At 40.0% G+C, this 24,738-nt stretch overlaps 1 protein-coding gene across 1 annotated transcript; it reads right to left on the bottom strand.

The window, feature by feature from the left end:
- Window positions 1–11,259: 11,259 nt before the first annotated feature.
- Window positions 11,260–19,285, bottom strand: LOC146273491 (Krueppel-like factor 15). The gene is made up of 3 exons (XM_084705119.1): window positions 18,882–19,285; window positions 16,054–17,542; window positions 11,260–12,977 (listed from the first exon to the last, which is right to left on the bottom strand). Exons 2-3 carry the CDS (start codon window positions 17,286–17,288, stop codon window positions 12,809–12,811), a joined length of 1,404 nt encoding a protein of 467 aa, XP_084561245.1. The 5' UTR covers window positions 17,289–17,542; window positions 18,882–19,285; the 3' UTR covers window positions 11,260–12,808.
- Between the last annotated feature and the right edge of the window lie 5,453 nt (window positions 19,286–24,738).

The following is a 24,738-nucleotide window of genomic DNA, read 5'->3' as shown; positions in this document are numbered from 1 at the left end:
GGCATGAGATTGTTAGTTATTTGTAAATTCCCAAATGACTATTTTGGTTTACACTGACCATTGTAAAAGAATGTTGCACGAATTATCAAAGATCACCAAGAAGATGTTAGCTACATTGTTATTTTGATCATTCAAATGTATGTATTTTATTTTCTTTGGTTACCTGGGTAACATTTAAAAAGTGATTATTTGAAATGGTAACATTCCAAAAGGTAACATTCCAAAAGGTAAAATTTAAAAAATGATTATTTGAAAGGGTAACAGTTAAAAGGGTAATGTTACTGAATAAATAAGTTGAGTTAATAGACAAATTAAATAAGAAAGTAATAGATAATGAATAGCCGTTAATACATAATAATAATAAGCAATAGTTCGATAAATAGTAACACATAATATTAATAAATAGTAAATGGATAATAACAAATAGCTTAATAATTTCTTAATTACTAATTAATTAAAAGGGACTCAATCCCAAAAAGAAATGATTGGTGTGTTGTGATTCTGGGTATTATTGTCTATGCTAAACTCCAAAGCCAAACTTAGACTTCTGTCAATCTAGTCCTAATAAATACACCTCACATACTTGAATAACTTATTATTAATAAGGGTTACACCATCAAGACAGTTTGTTCGAGTGTAATTCAAAATCGAGGTCCAGGCACAGTCCAAGGTCAAAGTACACAGAGCAGTCGAGCTATCCAGATAGGGCAAGACAAAGGGAAGTTCAAAGACAAGTGGGGTTCAATACCGTGAATCAAAGAGAGTCCAAGTAAACAGTCCAAAACGTAATCTGAAATCGAGGCAAGTAGGGTCAAGCACAGATAAAGAGTTCATGTATCCAATAGAGTTTCCAAGTAATTGGGCACTGACAAACAAAATCGCTGGGTTCCTTTTAAGCTTGGCCGCTCACTTCCTCACCAGCTTGGCTGAACTGGCCTTGCTCCGACTCCTTAGTGTCCTCGGCTGTCCTGAAGGGCACGCTGTGTGTTGAGTCGTGACACTTCTATATTCCTTGACAAGAAAAGCACCTCCAGCTCGGGTGGAGTCAGTCACTTTTCAACAAGTCAGGTCTGGTCCATAAACGAGACCAGTCATCTACAGATCTGAAACCGTGTTCTGCGCAGAAGAGAGACTGCTGTAGATCTCATCACTCCTCCTAACAGGTAGTGGACTCACAGCAAAGTCACATGCCCGTGTTATATTAACCTTTGTGACCTCTGACTGCCTCAGTCTAACATAATTGGTGCTGACATGTATGACAATATTCTTGTACCTCTCATCAATGAGTGTACCATGTGCCTTAACTTTGGCTTTTGCCTTAGCCCTAGTGCTAGCAAGCACCCTAAGATTAGCCCTGCCCCAGGTACATAGTAAACTATCGCCGGTGGCTCTAATCTAATGATACAAGTGATGGAGTCACCAATCACGAACGTCTGAGGAGTGCCATTTTCCCTAGGAGACAAAGTGCCCAGTCAACCGGGTGAACCAAAAAGAGGAGAGAAGGGATTTCTAACCTCAATATGACGCTCAACCGAAAAGGTTAATGTACAGGCACCATGCCCCCAAGGATAGCAACAAACCCACCATGCTGCGAAGGTGAAACCGGTGGGGCACGTTTTGTATCTTCCCTCACGTTAAAACTCCCTGTTAGTGAAATAGGTAATGTGATGGAAAATTTGATGAGCGGATGGCAAACGGCACTGTAGTAGGGGACACATTTTCAAAATCCTACTTCGTAAGTAAATAACCATTAGCATTTTTGCTATAAAACACATTGGCAAGTAGTAAGATACATTGGCAAGTTTTATATTTTCTTTTAAAGGGACGATTGATTGCAAAACCGATTTTACCTTGTCATAGTTGAATAACGACAGTTCGGTGGGTAAAATGAACATACAGGGAATATCAAAGTCCATTGACACATCTTTCCTATGCAAATCTCAAAAAGACTTTGGCTGTAAAACGCTAGCTTTTCAACAAAGCCACTGGTGTGACGTAGGACCGGGGACCGCCCTTTTTGGCTCTGGTCTGTATCTTTGTCACGCCCCAAAATTTACATCCAGACCAGCCCGAGGTAGCGTCTATCTCCGATACAAGGCTACTTATAAGGAATTACAAAGAAGAACGTTTTGAATTATAACAAGGATATTGAAAATGGACCACGGTCGTAAATGCTGTGTTACAGGTTGTACAGGGAAGGCTAACACTCACAGTCTTCCCAAGGAGCCAAACATTCGACAGGCATGGCTGCTGTTGTCTATGAGAAGATCCCGGCAAAGTTTGACACTCAATCATTCCTTTGCGTTTTGACAACCTTGGACAATTTCAAGCAGGATTTGCTAGGAAGCTGAACCTGGAAAGAGGTGCTGTTCCGACCGTATGCTCATTGCAACCGCAAGCTGTAAGGACAGTATGTTGTGCTAACAGGTATTAGCAATGTTAACGTGTCATGTATATAGTATAGGTAGAATTCTAAATACGTTTCTACACACATCAAATGACTCTAGCTAGACTAGCTGTAGTCGGCATTAGAAGGGAAGCTTCCGAAAAAATAGCCAGAAAACGAACAGCAGTCTGGCTTATTGCAAACGCCTGTCTAGAAAATCTATTTGAAAGAACTGGAGAAAGGCAGGTGCTAGATACAGGATACGTTAGCATTGTTAGTAACTGTTAGCTACTAGTAACACCTAGACTGTAGTAGGCAAAACTAGTTTAGCTTGCTAACGCAAGAGCATGGGTACAATGTGTGATAATTTAGCCTAGTTTCTTGGCAATGGGGCTAACTGTGTCTCATGTTCCTGACTGTGTTTCATTCAAATAAATAACCCGTGTCATGTAAATCTACAATCAACCCGTTAATTAGTAGCGTCACATAGGCTATATGTGATCGTTCGAAAGCGGGCCCCACAGAGTACCGTCACATATATGTGATTCTGAACATTCCAACCGACTATTTTCCGATAGACAAAAACTATATGACAAACGCTATAGTATGGCTTCAAAATTTACAATTAGGAGGCTAACAAGTAACACTAGCAGGTAGTAGCATTGCTACAAATATTATGCTAGGTTGCTAGGTAACGGAAGCTAACTAAAGCTAGCTAGCTTTCATTTCGAAAAAATAACTCACGCTGCTGGCAGTGTCGGTAATATTTAGAACTCACTCCTCTAAAGGTTCAATTGAAAGCGCGTCCTTGTGCTCCTGAATTTGCATACATACACGCCCCGACAGACCGTTATAAGGGCACGCAACAGCAGTGACGTGTGCAGTCAGAATTGACACAGACCAAATGCCGTCAGGAAAGCAACAGGAACGCAATTATGTCCAAGCGAAAAGCAACTGGTGCACAGGTGCATCAGTGCAACATCATGATCATACCAGTAAGATGAGCAGTGGAATTGTTCTCCACTGGATCTAACAGTGTGCACACTAAGCAAGGTAAATTATAATAATTGTTTTAATCCGAGGATGTCTGTAGAGTTGATGTGAACGCAATCACCAACAATTTCTTACAAATTCATTAACACTTCTAACACAGAGAGTTTTCTTGAATGCGATTCCCCTTGTGTTTTTTTAAGGAATCGCATTTGAAACAACTTTGGCCAAATTACGACTGCTATTTCGAGTTCGGAAAGTCTTCTGAAGTTCAGCAGAAATCCCAGATGAGAAAACTTTCATGAATGCCAAATGTTTTCCTAAATCCAATTCAGAAGAAATTCTTAAATTCTTCTTAACTGTGTTCGAGAATGAGGCCCAATTATCTTACAAACTGTGTCTACTCCTGCGTGAAATATCGTAATACAAACATATCAGGAATACAGACATAATACAAGCAAAAATCAACAAAGTCGCTGCTGCCAACCTGGCAGAAAATAGCAGGCGCTGTAAATGTCTAAGCTTCATGACTTACTTATTGATATCACTGCCCCAGGCACAAGACATGACCATAATTACACTTGTGCATTCCATAACTTAAACTTTTGTTGCTATATTATTTTAGTTGCAACCCTGGCAGTGGCAATCTCATGGGAGTAAATAAAAAATAAATATTAAAACATAATTCAAAACGGTAAGTAGCAGTAGGCAATACTTGCCAACGAGTAAGACTGAATTGCCTGAGTCAGTCCCTTTTGTAGGATATTGGTATACAAAGGGCCTATAGAACCATGACATTGCTCGCAGCCAACAGGATGAAAAATTAGGCAAAGGAAACTGGAGGGGGCCCTCCTCCGCAGGACTTCACTCCTGCTGAGGAGCTGGCCCTCCAGCTATCAGGGTTGCCCCATGATGGAAGGAGTGTAAGGTGGCATTTCTTCAGACCCTGGTGGCAGCAGCTCGGAAACCCAGGCATATGTATGTTTCAAGTAATCTATGTGACCATGTTCATGTCGTTCCACTGTGCCATAGAGAGGTAACAGTAAACCTAATAGTCATACGCCAGTATGTATGCCATATGTGGTTGCTGAATATTGATCAAATATGCCATTTACTTTCTCAAGTGGAGGTCCTACATGATCAGGAAACTGTGTCTGCCTACCAACATTTTGCGGGTACACTTTTCTTTTTTTTACCACTTGCAACACAGATGGTGAGAGTGTGTGAACGTGTGGCTGTGATTGAAGTAGCTGTAATGACTTGCTAATGTTGGTGGTCTGAACATGAGATGACAAGACATGACAAGTCCTTAAAGTGCGAAATATGACTCAATTGATTAAATGGCTATCTCAGCAGAAAGAGGAACTTCTTCCTCCCCCTGAGCCTAGGGCCTCTCCTTCAAGGCCAAGACAAAGACACGAGCTATAAGCAATGAACCTTGAAACACAGTAGTCAAATGGACACTTTCAACTTTCTCCAAGTTTGCCTTGCAAAGGGACAATGTTCTTTATTTGTTTCAGGTTGTAGCAGACAATGTGAGGGCCCTGTATAAAAGAACCCTTGATGCCGCAGTGTATCACATGCAAAACACTGTCAGGGGCTGAATTTCTGGTCATCCAGGTGACGTTCAAGGTCCCATCCTCTATTTGCCAACCATATCCATCCATGTTGACAAAAAGCAGCTACCTTAATGGTGTAGATCGATCACGTGTTGAACCGTGCCACCAAAATCCTATTACACTCTGAAGAAACTAGTTCTGCATAAAACATAGACGCAAATATTGACTGGACAAACCTTTTTTGGGTAGCTTAGCACGACTTGTTCTTTGTTATGAGCTAAAGATTGTGTAGATGCCAGACTGTCAAACAGGGTTCACCTTACATCCTAAAAGGTGCACAGAATCTGATCAAGAATGTCAAAAAACTATAGTGTAGTAGATACACACATACACATGCACACACATTCACCCTTGAGAAATGCGCCGCTTGGGGACAGCTTGCGGCACATCAAAGTTTCACAATGTGCTAAAGTCAGTGTGCAGTTGACACCGTGTTGTGCAATTATTATTGTCTCTTTTGCCACTACTTTGGCAAGATCAGCCCTATTGCATAACAATGCATTTCTGATTCCCCGACCCAATCAGAAAGGGATATCACAACCCCTTGACCATGACGACAAGATGTAGGTGACCTGACATCATAAGTTGCTTTCAACAGTGATAAAGCATCCACAGTTTTAACCATTCCCTGAAGTGGTCACTTCCTTATTTCAAGGTTGCAAAAAAAAAAAAGAAATATTGAATACTGGGCAAAGATCACTGTGCTTGAGGTCTACAATAAAATCTCACAGTATTGAAAGAATGCTTATAAAATGATCAGTCTTTTAAAAAAAGAAAATTGTAGCAAACTGATAGCAACTTTTTTGTCAAACAGCTGGCAACATCACATTAGTTATATTCATGACAATCTCTTTCTGCTCATGAGGCAACAGTAGAACATGGCCTGAACTAAAGAGTTTAAATTGATTTTGTATCCTATCCAATGCTTACATGGCCTTCAAAAGGGACCAGTGGGTGGGGAGTGTGTCTCTTTGTGCATCTCTGTCTCTTCTATTCTGTCTGTCGCTGACGTCACTACACATGCCACCTTATCTCTTTCTTTTGCACCCCTCAAATCAATCTCTCTCTCTACACTGCACAGATAGTTGTGGAAACTAACTATTTTGCAATTGTGTGTATGACACATCTAATCTGTATGTCTGGTGAATCTATTTCCATCTCAAGTTTATTTCTCACCATTTTCCCAAATCCTGAATCATCATTCTTTTCCTTTCAAGGACCCAATAACAGATAATTCATTTAATCGTTATGCAAGCTTGACACTGGTACAAAAGATCTTTAGAGTACATGTTAAATGTAAAGTATACAGACTTCACTTTGATGGTTTGTTGGATTGACTATAACCGGTTCTGACTAACCTGATGTTGCCATGGCAATACTACTTCTCAATTAAGTATTGTCAGACCTCATTTAAAAGTAAGCTGTTATAACAACCAAATGTTATGTTGTGAAGAATCTAATTAAATCTGTAATAAAAGAAAACATTCAACTTTTGAATGCGCTACATTGGCTCCTACACGTCCCGTCATTTTAGCGCATGTGTACGACTACCGTGGCAATGCACGTGCACTGTATTGTAAATAGGTAGTTCAGGGGCATCGCTAGACCCTTTTTACTGGGACAGTACCAGTCAAACGTTTGGACACATTTTCCCATGTCTGCTGTGCCCCAGTAAAATCTCAAGTTTGAGTTTTAACAATTTACTTTATTAGCAATCATTTTGATCGATAATCAAGGGGGGGGGGGGGGGATGCAGTCTCCCAATTAACGCTCGTAAAATCAACGCTGTTTAACGACAACACAAACTGATGCATGCCCGCAGAATTCCAGGTTCGTGCACCATTCTGTGCTTGCCACTGCGGCAGCACACAGAAGACCAGGGTCAGCACGCAAGTCAGAAGTTAGGTAGGCTAACAAAAACATTACGAAACTAAAGAACATTTCTAAGTAATAGGACTACCAATGATCTTATTTAGCCTCAAACATAATAAGAACATAAGAAATATTTTATTACATGAAGCTCACTAAACTGTATTTGTGCTCAAATTATTGCAAAAAAGATTGTCTCACGCGCTTCCCTAGTAGAACTTTATGTTTAACATCTATGGAGCTAAATCAGGGCCAAATGTTTTGTTAATTAAAAAAAAAATCTTTAGTAAAAAAACCTGACATTGAAAATGTACGTTTTGGTCAAAAACTTGAAAAATAAAACCATGTATTCAAAGAAAAAATAAGTGTACCAATTTTTTTTCAGGTTGAATACAATTTCGATTTAATTTTGCAATAATTTTGAATAAGTTGTTAATTTTCATTTTTCACTTTCATATTTTCACAGTTTCACATTTCATGTTTTCAGATTCCAAACTTTTTTTTTACGGCTTCAATTTTTGAGTTGAGTTTTTTCGATTTTTTTATTTCAGTGGCAAATAATAATTATTGCAGAGTCTTCTGCCTCTTTGTTAGGCTGTCACTCATAATTCCCACCTCTGAGTTGAAGCCACGTCCCCTACGCAAAATTGGGGCAAAAAGTGTGAAACTGAAGAAAAAAAAACCTGAAAGTGAAAAAGTAATAATTTTGAAACCGTAAAAAGTGTGAAAATATGAAAGTTGAAACATATTTCAATTAGATTTTGCAATAATTTTTTTATTGTATTCAACCTGAAAAAAAAATTGGTAAACTTATTTTTTCTTTGAATACATGGTTTTATTTTACAAGTTTTCGACCAAAACTTTTTGAATGTCAAGCTTAAATTTTTCAACCGAAGATTTTTTTTTCAAATTAACAAAACATTTGGCCCTGATTTAGCTCCATAAACATCACCCCTGTTATGCTTATGATACAGTGTTAATTTTAGGACATCCTCAGATCTCAGACTCAAACGAGTCTGACACAAACGCCATCAGAAAAACCTCTGTCAGTCTCAGACAAAACGCCATCAAACCAACGCCGTTAGAAAAACCTTTGTCATTCTCTGACCAAATGCCGTCAGAAAAACCTCTGTCAGTCTCAGACAAAACGCCATCAAACCAACGCCGTTAGAAAAACATTTGTCATTCTCTGACCAAATGCCGTCAGAAAAACCTCTGTCAGTCTCAGACAAAACTTTGTCAGAAAAAAAGTTGTCAGAGCTAGATGAGGGAGCTGTTGCCTAGCTTTCTGAATTAGCTAAAGCAGCAGCTTTGAAAGTGAATACCATGGTGTTGTTTCTGTTAACTGGTACAGCATGCAAACTATTTGATATAATACGAAATAGTTGCTTTCTGCAAGCAAGTTCACACATGTAAAGTAAACCCATAGTCCTTCAGTTGACATGGATACTACAAACAAACTCCATATACCATGTCCTAAAATGAACACCTTAGTGTTCCACTCAAACGATAGTAGGCTACACAACATATTTTTTTGAGCCTCTCAAATTCTAGCTTCTGGACAATTCTGCCTGAGATGCTTCAGTCCATAAATTCTGTAGGTTAATTTAAATAATGAATCTGTTAAATTTTACTCCTATCTAGGGTTATGCACAGTTTCAATGTAAAATAGCTATTTCAGAATTACTCTGTGGCTGTAAAGTAATCGCCAATAACATACCATGAAGGAACGATTCAAACAAAAAATATGTTCTGTAGCCTACTATTGTTTGAGACTGACACTTGAGTCTGAGATCTGAGGATGTCCTAAAATGATCCATAATCACACACAACATTCAATAATCACAGTAGAAAAATACATAGCTTTATGATTCTTTTATGCATCCACCATATTGTGTCTCACTATAAAGTTTGGCAATACTACTTTTACAGTGGCGATGTCACCTCTGAATGTTGCCAATGTTTTTGTCACTTTTCACACAAACGTGGCTCTAATCAGAGAAACTTTCAGAATGCAATGCATCTCTGTTTCTACAAGTCCAGTCTATATTATTACTTAAGAGAGAGAAGGAGGGGAGTGGGAGGCAAGACAAAAAAAGGAAGAGTGAAAAGGGTCATGCTAGCTTCTCTTGCACATGAATTCCAAACAAAAAATAAAAGATAGTTTTGGCTTGGCTTAGACGCTCTTGGGTAATGGCCCACAGTGAGAATTTAATCCACAATCAAGCACTTTTTAAATGAACCATTAAGCTAGAATATAATAAAGGTTGGTTTAGAAAATACATTCAGACACATTTCTGAGGAGACAACACAGCAATTATTACATGTTGTTTTCTGTAACATTTCAACAGATAACCATCCTGCTTTATTGATCTTTTATTCCTTGTTTTACTCAAACACTATAATACAAATTAATATTGTTTGTGAGATGGACATTATTTTTTGTCTGCTCTATAGACAATCCAGAATATTCACATGTTTTAGACAGTTAAATGAATGGCATTTTAACTCTAATGTCTAAAACAGAATAATGGGTAGGGCATAAGTTAATATTTGATAAGATGACCCTTTGCACACCTTAGCACTTAGCTTATCAGCAGTTTTTGGCTGTTTCAGCATGGGAAACAATACCTGGGTTACATAATAATACAGTTAGCTATTATGAGTGTATAACTCTCGCACAGCCAACATTTATACATCCCAAGTGCATCAAGAAGTTCAGTTCAGATATCTATTCGAGCTCCACAGATTTCAAATATTAAGAGGCGGATCGTTCAATAGGAGATGCAAAAATGCCATTGCTTGAAAGCATAATTTGAGTATATTAACAGTTTTTTTTTTTTTCAAAATTAAGTAGATGTCTTAATCAGGTACTGTGAGATACATGTAACTCTTTACTCATAGATTTAATTCACAGATGATTGTGTTTGGGGAGTAGGTTGCCTTTTACCAGAGAAAAAAAAGACTAAAGGTGGACAGGATTTAGTGGCAGAGCTGTCCATTATTTCCTCAAAAACAGGACATGGGTACACCTGGTTAGGAGGAGTCTGGACAATTCTAGGAATTGGTACCCACTTACTGGTACCAACTTTGATGGTTACACACATACACATAATGTTTTGTTTTTTTTTGAAGATTTTGCAAGTAACAAAATACATAGATTTTAACTCCTTCCATTCTCCATACTGCAAACAATGAATTACTCAGCCAATTATCCTTGGCATGGCTCACATGTTAGACAATGCTCTATTTCTCATCAACAACTGACCTTGGGGTTGTCTGGGTGCCCAAAATGGACTGAGAACCTTGATAAGATGCAATGTGTCTCTTGCTGTTTATTTTACTAGATGTGTTGGACTAACTACACAATTGCTACACAATGCAAACTAGTATCCCAGAAATGTGGAAGGTAGGTGGGTAGGTGGGCGGACGTGTATTTGATTTCCTTTTTTTCTTTACCCTCTAAACCCCCACTTTAAGTGTTGTGGTACAGTCCAGACAAGACAGCATCCAAAGAATGTAGAACACAACATGAACCAGGAGAATAAGGAGGGGAAGTGCAGAGGGACAGTGCAACCCAGACCACAGTACACATACACGTTCCATGTCAAACCCACTAATCCATCCCCACTCCCCCACACACACAAACCAGTTTACTACATCCAAAACCAGACTCATTCCAAAGTTAGTGTTTCAAGGGCCAGCCTCCCTCACCCCCCTTTCCTCTTTACATTCCCCCTCTCCTGTACATGACACCATGTTGACTGTTTCCTTATGTTGAGTGAGTCAGCAACTTTTCCACGTGGAACATTAACTGCAACGACAGCCTGCCTGTCTGCCTTGTATATGTCAAACACTGTGTCGGCCGGTGATCAAAATGGATATCATGTAAACTGAGTGGTTATAAATCTAAAGTGGCGTCCATATGGTTGCTCTGCATTCAGTGGAGGCATTGGCAGGTACTGGATGTTCAGAATGAGGAAACGTATTTTACCTCTGTTCCTTTGCATGCATGTTCATTTAGGGATTTGGGAAACTGGGAAGGTTGTCAGGGATGTACGTGATGTAAGGGAATCCACCCCAGACTGACAGTTAAGTGATAAAACCAGTTTGAGTCCTTTTCTAAAATCGCTTCATTGTTATGGTGATTATCAAGATGGTGATATAATATCCAGAGTGGGGTTTCATGGTGTGGTAAACCAAGACTCACAACAAGGGTTACATCAGGCAAACCAGGCTCCACTACAACAAATTAATGTGTGCACTGTATATGTGCATTGTTTGTACTTATTTCACTGTTTTGCTGGGGAGTTTATTTTGTGTCCCGTTTATTGATCTTGGATTGTTTTTGACCATAGTCAAACGTGAGAACGATTCATGATCATACAGCATAGAGAAAATAAACACGTTCACGTGCTTTGCTTTCTTTTTATTTGTAAATGCATCTTGGGTAGAACAAAGAAAAAATATAGAATATATTCATATGTACTGAAACTTTTTATGTACATTTTTAGGGTTTACACTAGAAATATTCACAAAGACAGACTAAGATAGTTTATCAGAAGTCTTGTGTTTTCTTGTGTATGCAGCCATGTACACGTCCTCATATTTACATACATTCATAGGATGCAATATAACACCTGTGTTTAAACAAGCATTCAAAATTCAAAAATTGAATGAAAGGAATGATGTACAATATTGTGTACCCCCTGTATTTTGTTAGCAAACATACATGAGATATGCATGGACGGTCATCCGCACAACCTTTGTTACACACATAACATACATATTCAAGAGCTAACAGAAACAACTATGAATCGCCAGAACATAGTTCTTCCGGGCATTCAGCACCAGGGTGTTGTGTCCGCATACAGAGCCCCATGCTGCCATAGCAAGTTGAGGACAAAAACTTGAGGGTAATTCCAGTAACAGATTGAACAACTGAGGCAGATTTTGTGTTGACAACAAACAAAATTAGCTAATTGAGACATTCATCTCAATGGCTATGGATGCTGAGCACTGTAGTGTATAATACCTCCTTAATCTTTTTCCTGATTTAGACACTGGTTACCCGACAAATAAATATTCTTGATAAACAACCTATTATGTGACCACTGGTTGCTTTATCAAAAGGATACTGTGACAAGTTAAGGCCAAACTTGAGTTGTAAGACTACTTGAGCTACCAATTCAAAAAAGACCAACATAAACATGTTATTCACTCGAATAAAAAGCTGAAAACAAACTTAAGTAATAATCTAACACTGACTGGAAGGCTTGTTTACATATACAAAATTACTAGTGTTACTTTTTTGATATTCTTATTGCTTTGAACTTTCCCTTGCCTTGTATCATAATTGGAGCAGGTTCTTGAGAGGAATCCCACTATCTTATTCTCTTATTTGTGTCATCAGTAGTTCATGTCCATAAATGATTTAAGTTCATTGCTTCACTTTTTCGCCACCCAAATGCATGGCACAATAAGACGAAACCAACACAAGGACAAAAAGTTTCCAGAGAAACTTCAACCTGACTTCCTTAATATTGCATAACATGAGGAATGTCCAGACATTGGCGTTTTTTTTTAAGATAAAAAGGCAGTCTTTTATCTAGGTAAAATAGAAACACAAGGCCATTACTGAAGCAATATACATTTTAGCAATGAAACAATGAAAGTTGATTTGATCTTATCTTACACTGAAACAAAAGATAAAGGACTGCTAAAACATTTACAGAGAATACAACATGTCACCAAGTTTTCTGAAATTCTGATGACAGAGAAGATGGTAACCAATTTTTGATTTGCACAATAAATTACCATGACCCCAATTACGCTTTCTTTTCAAAAGACACACATTTGAAGTCACAAACACCCTTCACACACATCCATATACTCTTTCTCTGCTTCCTTGGCCAATGTCTGTTTGACAGTGATCAGAGAGGAGTCAGTTTGCAGTGCGCACCGTCCGGGAGCTTCGTGGAAAGCGGTGGACCTTTATATGTTTTGACAGGTGGTCACTACGAGCAAACTTTTTCTCACATATAGGGCACTGGTAGGGCTTGACCCCGGAGTGGGACCGCCGGTGTCGCGACAGCTCATCTGAACGCGAGAATCTGAAATAGACAGAAAGATAATAGGAATACAGGTTAATTCTATTTGAATGTCATATCTTATGTGTTATAATCACATTACAATACACTTTGTTGGAGAAAGGTCTGTCAAGAAATTTGGAAATGATTGAACTCAAGCATAATGACTTGCACAAATGCTGAGGACACCTAACCTAAATATTTCTCCAGAGAATAAACCAGTTGTTTTCATAATGGTCAGCTTTAGTGTGTACAGAACTCACTATGACACAGAAGGGAAAACACCCTCTCCAGATTTCAACATCTCTATTCATTTTGTTTTGCATTCAATGCTAGCAGCAGCTCCTATATTTTCAATGCATACACAATGAATTGATACAATTATTTCACCAATATTCCCAGTCATGTGACTCATTAGCAAACTGCCCTGCACCATCCTTTGTGCTTCAAAGCTCAACAGCACAGTAATGCAGGAGAACCTAGAGTAAACATTATGGACGTTAATTCAAGTTGAAAACTGCACTTGACCACGATGCAAAAACTCTCTGAAGCCTCTCATAATCTTGCTCTATCTCCAAGATGTTAACTAGGTACAGCCTAACCTGAAAGGATGGTAATTTGATTCAATCTTCACCCTTAATTAAGATGCAAAATACAGTGGATAAAACATACCAAATATCAAGAGATTTTAATTGTCCCTTCAGAAGCCTTGGCCAGTCACTAAATACTTAATAGGGCACATAGACTGACACAATCAGATCACAAAGTAAAAAAATAAAACATTCTTTAAGCTTCTAAAGGATTTGAACTCAGCATGCCTATTCTAACTACACTTTAAATTAATTCTGTGTAACAAGCGTGAAATATGTGGCAGATTTTCAGTTTGTGTGTCTGTTTGTTCTGTGTTGGGAGAGGCTCTGAAAGTGAACAATGAGACATGACCGAAATGAACAGTGAGAAAATGGTTTTGACTGTCTGTAGCATTACATTACCTGTGAATGTACAGTAACTTACTAAGCATCAATCCTCTGGTCAGCCCATATTCATCTTTCTCTCTTAACTCTACTTCTCTCTCTTATTTAATCTTCTCTTGCTTTCTTTCTCTCTTCTTTCCATGCAGATTGCCAGCCATGACATTCCTATCACACGGCCATGGCAACTATTCAACACTTGGCCTTTGTCCGTCTCACTTCCTCAGTGGTGCTCACGCACTCTGATTGTTTGCTAAACTGAAACAGACCCCTTACTATTCTGCATTTCTGTTGCTCATGGTTCTATTTGGTTATTCCCTTTCATTTCACCTTGTGCTCTGACTATCTTAACACATCTCACACCTTTTATCACTACTTTCCCACTTCACCCTCTTTCAAGCAGGTACACAGACATCAGCTTCAACTCCAGCTACATCCTACATTTTGTGTTGGCACCCACTATCCAGATTTCTCCAACTCATGTACTGAAAAAGATTTGTGCTGCATTACAACCAAATGTTCCACTGACTGATAACCAAGTTGGTGCAATAAGTATTATCAATATGGATTGATATGGTGGCTGAATCTGTCTGCTATGCCTAAAAATGTAAACGATTAAATATGAACTGGATACAAGCTCACTGAAGAATCTTTTCTAGTATGCCTCCATGCATGTACACATGTATTGTACATCCAACTTGAAGAAAAACTGTTTAATGCCATGTGTGTATACAGAATCCATGCCCTAGCGTGCCCCTGTCTCTGTTAATTGTGTAAAGGGTTTAACATGGCCCCTAGCACAATGGTTACAGTCTTTCACCCAATACTGTCACTCTCACCGCCTGACTCTGCAGTCTCAGGAAATCCGCCAGCTAAACCAAGGGCCAAGAGTCACACACACACACATATCCCTAAGCCACCTCCTCTTAATCAAACTGCTATGAAGACATCGAAAGTCTAGATCTTGTACCAATACACTTGGCTCAGTTTCACACACACACACATCACTGCTGCAGCCACTGTACAGCTGTCTAGTCACAACAGGAGGCGCCCAAGTTGCACCCATGTGACCTCTACCCACATGCCTCGTCCTAGTTTTAGTATACCCCGCAGAAAGATGACACCCCCGCCATTCTCACATATCCCAGATACGGCACTCTCTCGCCCGATTCCTAACAAAAAGTGTGAATCTACAAGCAGAACACACTTGCAATACATGCCTGAAATACACCTAATTAACACTGCAAATTCATTGCAAATCAACCTTTGAACTTGGATGAACAAAAACAGTCTTAATGATTTGATTCTGAAACTCCTCTTCGTTCATATTTTCCCCTCAAGCCATTGCTACTTGCTAATATGTTACATTTGTATTAGCTACACAATTAGCACTTTGAATAACAAAGTTGTTGTTTAGTTTGTAGTTATGTTCCGTGGCACATCTAGTGATGGTATCTCCTACTGTATCTGTGTTTTGATATCAATGGCTGCAAGTAGGGGGCGCCTTCTCAGTGATGTTATTCTAAACAAATCACAGTCCCCACTAAGTCCCCCCGTAAGCCACAACTCGCAGTGGCTAATTGATTACCCCATACAAGATAGGTTAATGTGAGGGCACAATCAGCAAGAGGCTTTGTTTGTTGAGGAACACAATGCTAGGAATGCTAAATGGATTCCTGTACATATATAATTACCATCGCTTCCGATGGAGAGACAGTAAAAATTTGGGGTTGAGCCACTCCCACATTTACCTTCAGGAAGGAAGTTCTATCAAATCTAATATAATCTTTTGCATGTGTCCTTATGAGGGATGTGTTGTGTCTTGAACTACTAAAACAAAAAGATAGAAAACTTCTAACCCACAAAGCCATCTGTGGTATAAATCCATGGTAATTATGAGCAATGAACTACTTTCTATAACTCAAAACAGTCTTGGGGCTATTGGTGTGTGAATAGTTACTGCATTGGTGTATGAATGACTGAGGCAAAAATACATCCCAAGTATGAGTCATCTATAACATAATGTCCATTTTTGTGAAGAGCCTAATTATTGGCATCACGATAACAATGAAGATCTTTCTTTTTTTTATTGCCATAAACATCAATCTTCAGCTTCACTGGACACTCACCTCCATCCACACCCAGACCAGGTGCAAGCAAAAGGCTTCTCCCCGGTATGTCTTCTAAGGTGAGCCTTGAGGTGGCTGCTCTTGGTGTACATCTTGGTGCAGCCTGGGAAAGTACATTTGTGCATTTTGATAAGGTCTGCCAGTTGATTCTTCTGAAACTTCTGACCCCCAACCAAGATCCCCCCTCCCTGACTCCCCCCCAAGGCATCCCCATTTCCCAGGGGCTTGGCCGCTATGGGGACTGGTGCAATGCGCACAAACTTGGAGGAGACATTGAGATTGGTGGAGGGAAGGAGCTGGGGGACCAGTGCAAAGGTCTGGCCCTGAATGTTGACCAGCAGCTGGGCTATTTTGATATCCGAGGCCAAGGTTGATTGTGGGGGCTGGGATATAGGCAGTGGAATTGGTGTCGCTGATGGTTCCTGTTTGATCTGAATGGGCTGGACCTGGACGATGACTGGCATCCCACTACTGTCATCATTGGCACCACCATCTGTGGAGACACTTTTGTTGGCTGAGCCCCTCTTTGGGCCATTGTTCAGGCCTGTGTCAGGTTCCTGTGCAGGAGTTTTGGCCTGTATACCTTTGGTCATTTCCTTGGTGGTAGCAGTGTCAGCAGCATTTGCAGTGGGCACAGTTTGGTCTGAACGCTTGGACTCTGCTTCCAGCCTTTTCCCTGGGGTAGCATCCCTATAGACTTCTAAGCCCCCCCCCAGACCCACCACCTCCTCCAACACCTCCTGTTTCATTGACACCACCTCCATATTCTCCTCTAAGAACTCTTCAATCTCCTCCAGGGTTGGCTGGAAGGACCCTCCAGGTGGCTCTTCCATGTCCACAGAAGACCAAACCGGGAAGTCAAAATTCTCCTCCTTCACTGGCTCCGGATTCGTTGGCGCATCCCTCCGACAGTCCCACAAGAAGGTGGGTAGTGGCATGGGGACCACTGCTCCACCACCTGCAGCCCCCAAAGAGGTTTGGGAGAGCAGGTAGTCCAGGATGCTGTCCTGGCTTTCTGTGCTGGAGCTGCTACCATAGCTGGAGCTGAGGACCTGGGAGTCTGGGCTAGAACAGGACCGGGGGCTGGATGACTCGCTGAGGTCATCCTCAGAGAAGGGCGAGGACATCACCTGGTAGGTGCTTGAGTCTGTCACCATGTCCGATTGGTGGTATGCGGGCGGGGAGCCACAGTATATCAGAAAAGATTCCTCACTCACTACAAAGTTATCTACCATCCCTTGTTGAGGAATAAATGTTGTCTCCCCCTTTTGTTGAGAAAGTTGTGCTCACACAGAATTGGTATTGGGGTTTATTCTTGTATCACTGGGAAAGGAAACTAAATAAACCCACCAAGGGGTCCCCAGCAAGGTTGTTCCTCTTTCCAAAAAGAGATACCAAAACAGCTGTTGTTCTCCCTCGCTGTAAAAACAAAACAATGGATTGTGCTGAAAAAATAGATATGAATCCAAGGTTTCCAGCATGGATTTGTCTTCAGATGGTTATAGTTGGGGAAAGAAAGCAACAGAAAGCAAACAAATATATTAGTATAGATTTAAAAGGACTTGGTATTGGCTACCTGAAAACATACAACAGAATTATGCTGCGTTTTGTTTTAAAAATCACATACAGTTAGTGGGAGAATGGATTAAGCGGTACATAAAGAGCAAACGTCAGAGATACGCATTCCTTTACTTTTATTCCAGAGCGTCAACATTCTTAAAAATAACTTCCATATGACACCAGGCAATAGAAATAGCCTAGTTTCTGCCGAGCAGTGTTTCTTCCATGCACCTTTGGAGAAATTATATATTCTACGCCCTTTAAACTATAAAAAGGAATCAAATTGCACTATATGTATAGTTTATGAGTTTATATGATTAATTGAAAATCATTCACTAATAAAACACTTGTGTAAAAGTGCAATTATCAAACCAATAACTAATATCAACACTTGAGGCTAGCCTATATAAGCTTACAGCTGTTTTTACCCTTTATTTGTAAATACAAGGTTGAAATTGAGATTCTATTTCGGTGAAATTCCCTCGGTAAGAGGTTATTTTCTGAGAAACACAGAGCAAGGTTGTTTGACCGTCCCCTTTTTGGTGCCTCTGACTCAATGACCGAAAGTAACCTGCCAAAAGAACTGTCAACATTGTTAACATAGAACACCGCGTGGGGCAGGCATGAGCAATGAGCGCTCCTCTCAGTACATAGGCCTAGATCACCTGCGTGCTCTTTACTTTCACTCAATTCATTGCAATTAAACTGAAGTGAAAAGACACGCGATTACCACATGCAAATAGTTCATTCATACGTTCTGCGTCAGTGTATATTTTTCAAGTGTTTGTCACAATTTTAACTCAACTGTTTTTTTTCAATAATTTACCTTATGTTACTTATGCATACAATGCATATTAAGAAAGTGTTATGTGGGGATTACATACGTAATTATTTAACTACATTATATAAACTACATGATTAGGCTATCAGACTTATTATGGTTATGAGCAACGTCAATCAATTGCAAATCCATGCCTGGCTATTAACCCACAATTGTGCAGTAAAATGCCTTACACTTGCACGTTTTACTGAATTGCTATAAAACGAATAATTGTTGAACACAGGATTGAGTTTTACTGGAGCAAGCAAGGCTAAAGGTCTGGCCATCCCCTCAGCAATAGGACTCCTCGTACGCGCTGCTCCTCTGCTACAACGTAAACATGTTTTCGTACAGTGGAGCAGCGTGCTGCAGCATATGGTCGCGTACAAGAGAGCACGCCCAATACCTAATGCATCACTCATTACCATTCAAAAATAAAGAAACTTACCTTATTCAATTACGCATTTAGAACCCAACTGTAATCCAATGTGTTTACTTTTCATTTGCGTTCGGTAGGAAATGTACTAGTACATGGTTTGCCCTTGAGACTGGCCGTGCAGCGCTGTTCAGACTGACGAGCAGCAAAGCAGTGGAGTTGTACTATATTACCATCACATGACTGCTGGTGTGCGTGAAAATAAGAGGTTGGAACTGAAGGCTCGTCCATCTTCTGCAATGGGATTGGTCAGCGGCACACGGAGGCTGGTCCTTGAGTACGTCGATCAGGATCTGTGTGGTTCTCCATGTGGGATGTTTAGTTAAGGAAGAAAGTCATTCCAAGTTTCCTTACTCGTCTTTCTTTTGTCTTATCCGTCTTTTCGGGAAGGATGTTGACACTAATCCAATAATAGCAACTACAGTATTGTGAATACATGTCTGTCACATGTTTTCAATGCCAAGTAAATACCAACATTGAGAACATGGGTGTGCCACATTCATGTAAAGACAATCAATCCAATGGAAGTGGCTTAAGCTGAGATGCATTTCTATGTTTTTTTTCTTTTTTTCCTGCAACTCCTCCTCCCTTATCAACAAGTTTCAGAGATCTTCCAAGTTTCATAGCCTTGTACATGTTAGTTACAGTTTAATTACATTTTTGTTAAAAGTAGACCCACTATAACAATACATGTACAGTATGTAAGAATAACCATATAACAACAGAGTCAAACAAATAACAATTCACAACAAATAACCAATCAATTCTTAATGTTGAATGTTGTGAATGTCAAAGTGGCTTTGAATCCATCTTACTTTCCAAACAAACCTCCCAAATGCACTCTTAAGAAAAGGAACTGCAGGTCAATGACAGAAAAAGATAACAACACTGTCTCTCCACAAACATACCCCCATCAGCACAAGAGTTTCCCCCCTAATCTTTCTCTCACTTTCCCCAACTTTCTCCCTTTTCTATTTCTTTAACCTTCACTCCTTCCTCCATTCCTGCTCAACAGGAGTATACCTTACACTAAGTATCTAACCTGGCTGCTCTCTCCTCACATGACCCATTGAGAATCCATTCTAGTTCATTTAAGTTAATGCCATGTTGTACATCATGCAGAATGTGTGTTGAGGCCAAACAGCAGGATTGGCTGGTCACCGACTGCTCTGACCCCCGCATCTAATCCACAGATCAAACATCTGGGAAAATTGTAGTGATTTTTTTCCCCGGAGGGTCAACTCAGCTCACAGATTAAAATGGTCTATGGGGATATGAGCGTGGCGGCAAGCACTGTGGCGAGACAAGGATTAATTGCTGGCCTTTGGCCTACTTCCATCTGTCCATCTCTTTTTTTCCACTGTCTTGCTTGCTCAAGGGATTCAGGTAATCTCACATTCAGAGCTATGTACAGCATTGTTTCATCAAAGACACACTCTCATTTCTTTGATAAATAACAGATGCGATCATATGTGATTTCCTACACTAGTGCACAGCATACCTGTCAACATTTGAGTAGTAAATCTACCTGCGCAGATACCAACAGCGCAACTGGGTTATAGGTTGCCAGGTTGAGGTCACAAATGGGTTGAACATTTATGATATGTATTATGTGAGTAGGATGCATTTCATACAAGATCTGGCAACTGGACAAACTTGGAACAATATATTGATGTGATTATTAATATAACAAGGTTTGGCCATACAAATTACGGGAGTTTCACGGGAGAAATGACCAAACAGGAGGGGGGCGGGAGATGGGTGTGAAATACGGGAGACTCCCGGGGAAAACGGGAGTGTTGACAGGTATGATGCACAGTGCCCATGATACATGTATAAGATGTTGATGAGACACGCAAACACAGACTCCTGGACAGTGGCGGATCTACACGGGGGCCTACAGGGGCCAGTGCCCCTGTAAAAATGTCCCTGGTCCCCCCTGTGGCCCCCTCTGACTCAACTGTCAGCTGTAGCACTGCACTGGCGTCCATAAATAGAAATGACACATTGTTGTACCCTTTTATTTGGTCAAAATACAGTTTTTGTTATATGTGATTGGTTTCTTTGAAATGTTACTTATGTTACACATTTCAGCATTGGCTCTGATAGCCCCAATACCTGATGTGGAGTTTTGTTCGTTAACATAAATTGATGTTATTTTTGGCATTTATGTTAAAGGGGCGATTGATTGCAAAACCGATTTTGCCTTGTCATAGTTGAATAACGACAGTTCGTGGGTAAAATGAACATACAGGGAATATCAAAGTCCATTGACACCTCTTTCCTATGCAAATCTCAAAAAGAAAAAATTTGAATGTAAAACGCTAGCTTTTCAACAAAGCCACCGGTGTGACGTAGGACCGGGGACCGCCCTTTTTGGCTCTGGTCTGTATCTTTGTCACGCCCCAAAATTTACATCCAGACCAGCCCGAGGTAGCGTCTATCTCCGATACTAGTTTAGCTGCACGCTGCTCTGTGTAGGCTACTTATAAGGAATTACAAAGAAGAAAGTTTTGAATTATAACAAGGATATCGAAAATGGACCACGGTCGTAAATGCTGTGTTCCAGGCTGTACAGGGAGGGCTAACACTCACAGTCTTCCCAAGGAGCCAAACATTCAACTGGCATGGCTGCTGTTGTCTATGAGAAGATCCCGGCGAAGTTCGACACTCAATCATTCATTTGCTCTGAACATTTCACCCAAGACAGTTTTGACCACCTTGGACAATTTCAAGCAGGATTTGCTAGGTAGATGAACCTGGAAAGAGGTGCTGTTCCGACGTATGCTCATTGCAACCGCAAGCTGTAAGGACAGTATGATGTTGTGCTAACAGTTATTAGCAATGCTAACGTGTCCTGTATATAGCATAGGTAGAATTCTAAATACGTTTCTACACACATCAAATGACTCTAGCTAGACTAGCTGTAGTCGGCATTAGAAGGGAAGCTTCCGAAAAAATAGACAGAAAATGAACAGCAGTCTGGCTTATTGCTAACGCCTGTCTAGATAATCTATTTGAAAGAACTGGAGAAAGGCAGGTGCTAGATACAGGATACGTTAGCATTGCTAGTAACTGTTACTAGTAACACCTAGACTGTAGTAGGCATGTAAACTAGTTTAGCTTGCTAACGCAAGAGCATAGGTAGAATGTGTGATAATTCAGCCTAGTTTATTGGCAATGGGGCTAACGTTGTTTCATGTTCCTGACTGTGTTTCATTCAAATAAATAACCCATGTCATGTAAATCTACAATTAACAATGCATGTTTGTCCAGATCTTTGTCAGGTTATTTTTCAGCAAGATATCTAGAGCTAGCTTACTGAAGCCGAGTTGAATCACGATATGGTTTGATTGCTAAGCCTAACGTTCTACCCACCCAAGTCAATCCAGTTTTCTTCAACAACAGAAGTGGAAACAAGTAATGTTATCATTTCAAATTATATGTAGTCAATCTGTTGAAAACAGTGTTGTGTAGACATAATAGATGTATTGGCGCGTTTTTATTTCAAGTCTCCACCTTTGGTGTTTCAGTGAGTGCTGCTGTTGGCCGTGTTGCGTTTTTGCTCCCCAGATTCACTCGTTGAAAACCAACCAATCAGCGCGCAGCTTGTCTAAATATTAATGAGCATACCATAAAAGGAGAAAAGCTAGTGTTTTTTTTTCCCGGCAACATTTCAGAGGATCTATCAGGGGACATAGAAGAGCACCCGGGCCATTTTCAACCCAACCAATGTTACATATCCTATTCGGCGACCTTAAGGAACAGTGTGAAATACCCAAATAACCCAGTCAATCGCCCCTTTAAATGCTGATTACCAGCAACATTTCAGGCTGAAGGCCTCCATAGTTTCATGTCAGAAGGGTATAAGGTGTGGGGAAATTACATTGTTTTTGATGACATTTCAGTGGCTCTCAATCAATGAAATATGATCTGTGATGGCATTTTTTTCAGGGGTTCATGCCCAGCTTTTGCAGCATTGTCTTGCTATATTTAATTTCAAATTTTTGATGGCCCTACCTCATTGTTCCAATTGATGCACTCGTTATGTACAAAATACATGCGTTTGTATGATTTTAATGTAAAGCAAAATTAAAGAATTTAGTGTTTAAATATAATTTGTTACAGTTTTTAATGTGCCCCTCTGATTAAACACTGGCTCTACCTTGGCCCACCCAGTAAAATTAGTCTAGAACCGCCACAGGAATCCTGAAAATATAGATGGATAGTGAAAAGTGACCATGAAGAAGTAGATGACAGACACACAGAATCCTGGAATTATAGATAGGGCACAGTGCCCGTGGTGCAGTTGGTGAGTAAGATGACACACACAGGTTTCTATATTAATAGATAATTCCATCAGGAGAGACCAGGGGGGTATTCCAGAAAGCTGTTTTTGTGAAAATCTTGAGTTGGGTAACTATGAAACGAGGCAAACTCTGGGTTTTCCATTCCAGAAAGAGAGGTAACGCAAACTGTTGGTCAGTGTCCATGGTAACTGACTCAGTGAACTTAACCTGCTTGCTGGCAGGTTTTCCATAACAAACTCTGCATTTCTACCTATCCTATGTTGAGTTTAGGCGTCACAACGACGGTTGTGGTTAGGATTAGTTTAAGGCCAGGAGTCGTAGCAGAGGTTGAGGGTTAGGGCTAACATAACAGCACACCGTGCATTTTGTCACCTGCGGTGTGTTCTTTTTTTTTAAAGACACTGATGTGTACCTTAAGGAAAATCACAAAAATAAACCATCAAAGTCTGCAACCATAAATTGCTCTAGGTAACGTTAGCTAATATTCGCTAACAAATGTCAACATAAACACTGATGCAGTTTTAAATGAAGGACATTGCAGGTTTCATCAAATATACCTTAACATCATGGACAGAACAATAACATCCAGAAATTCGCAAATAATATAGGCCAATTGATAAAAAGTTTTTCAATTTATTGCAACAAACATGCTCACGAACTAACCTTTAACTCCATCCGTAAAATAATTCGCGATTTAGTACTTTTGACCCTCTGAATTTACCGTTGGACAGCTTGGGCATGAGACGGGAGGGTATGAGACGGGAGGCTGCAGCCATACCCATCTCGTGCGGGACACACAGACCTAGTTGGCTTTAGAGGGCTGTCACAGGGGCATGGAAGGGGCATATATCAAATATCGTACTTTTTGTTTTACTATATCAAGACACCCAGCCCTTATTTATATAGGCTATTGTTCCTACAATTAACATTCATCACCTGTGACCATGCACCCTCCTGTAACTGGTGTTCCAGCAAATCTATTTCAAGATCAGCCTTTATTCTTCTGCCCTAAGTAGGCCTACGCCATCTCTTGGTAAATTTTTGCCACTTGCCTCATGAGATGCAGTTTGTACAACTCCTTTACTGGTAACTGGGAAATATATGAGATTACATTAAATTCCAATTCCACATGCAAAATTCACCTACCATTAAATGAACATCTCACTGTGTACGGTATTCATGCTCTGTTTAACAGGATTCAAATGTGCAAATCGTTTTTCTCTTCATTATTTTCATCATTTCAGTGTAACTGACAATCCCACTACCAGTGGCTACCATACATAGGCCTCTCTGCATCCATCTCTGCAGCAGCAGTCAACGTCTCTTCATCATCTAAAAGCTTTGCTGTTGATTGGTGCGCATTGTCCCTGCAAAATAAATGAATACATAAAAAAATACGCTGCATGTAGAACTGTGGAATTGAATGTAATCTAATGTATTCCTAGTTACCAGTAAAGGAGTTGTACAAACTGCATCTCATGAAACAAGTGCAAAACTGACCGAGAGATGATGTACTGATGTACTGAAGATTAGGAACGTTGATCTTGAAATTGATTTGC

Source organism: Hypomesus nipponensis, chromosome 9 (genome assembly GCF_054491055.1).
Source record: "Hypomesus nipponensis isolate SF chromosome 9, ASM5449105v1, whole genome shotgun sequence".
Lineage (NCBI taxonomy): Eukaryota > Metazoa > Chordata > Actinopteri > Osmeriformes > Osmeridae > Hypomesus > Hypomesus nipponensis.
Note: the sequence above shows the minus strand (reverse complement) of the source record. Positions and strands in the feature narration are given on the sequence as shown.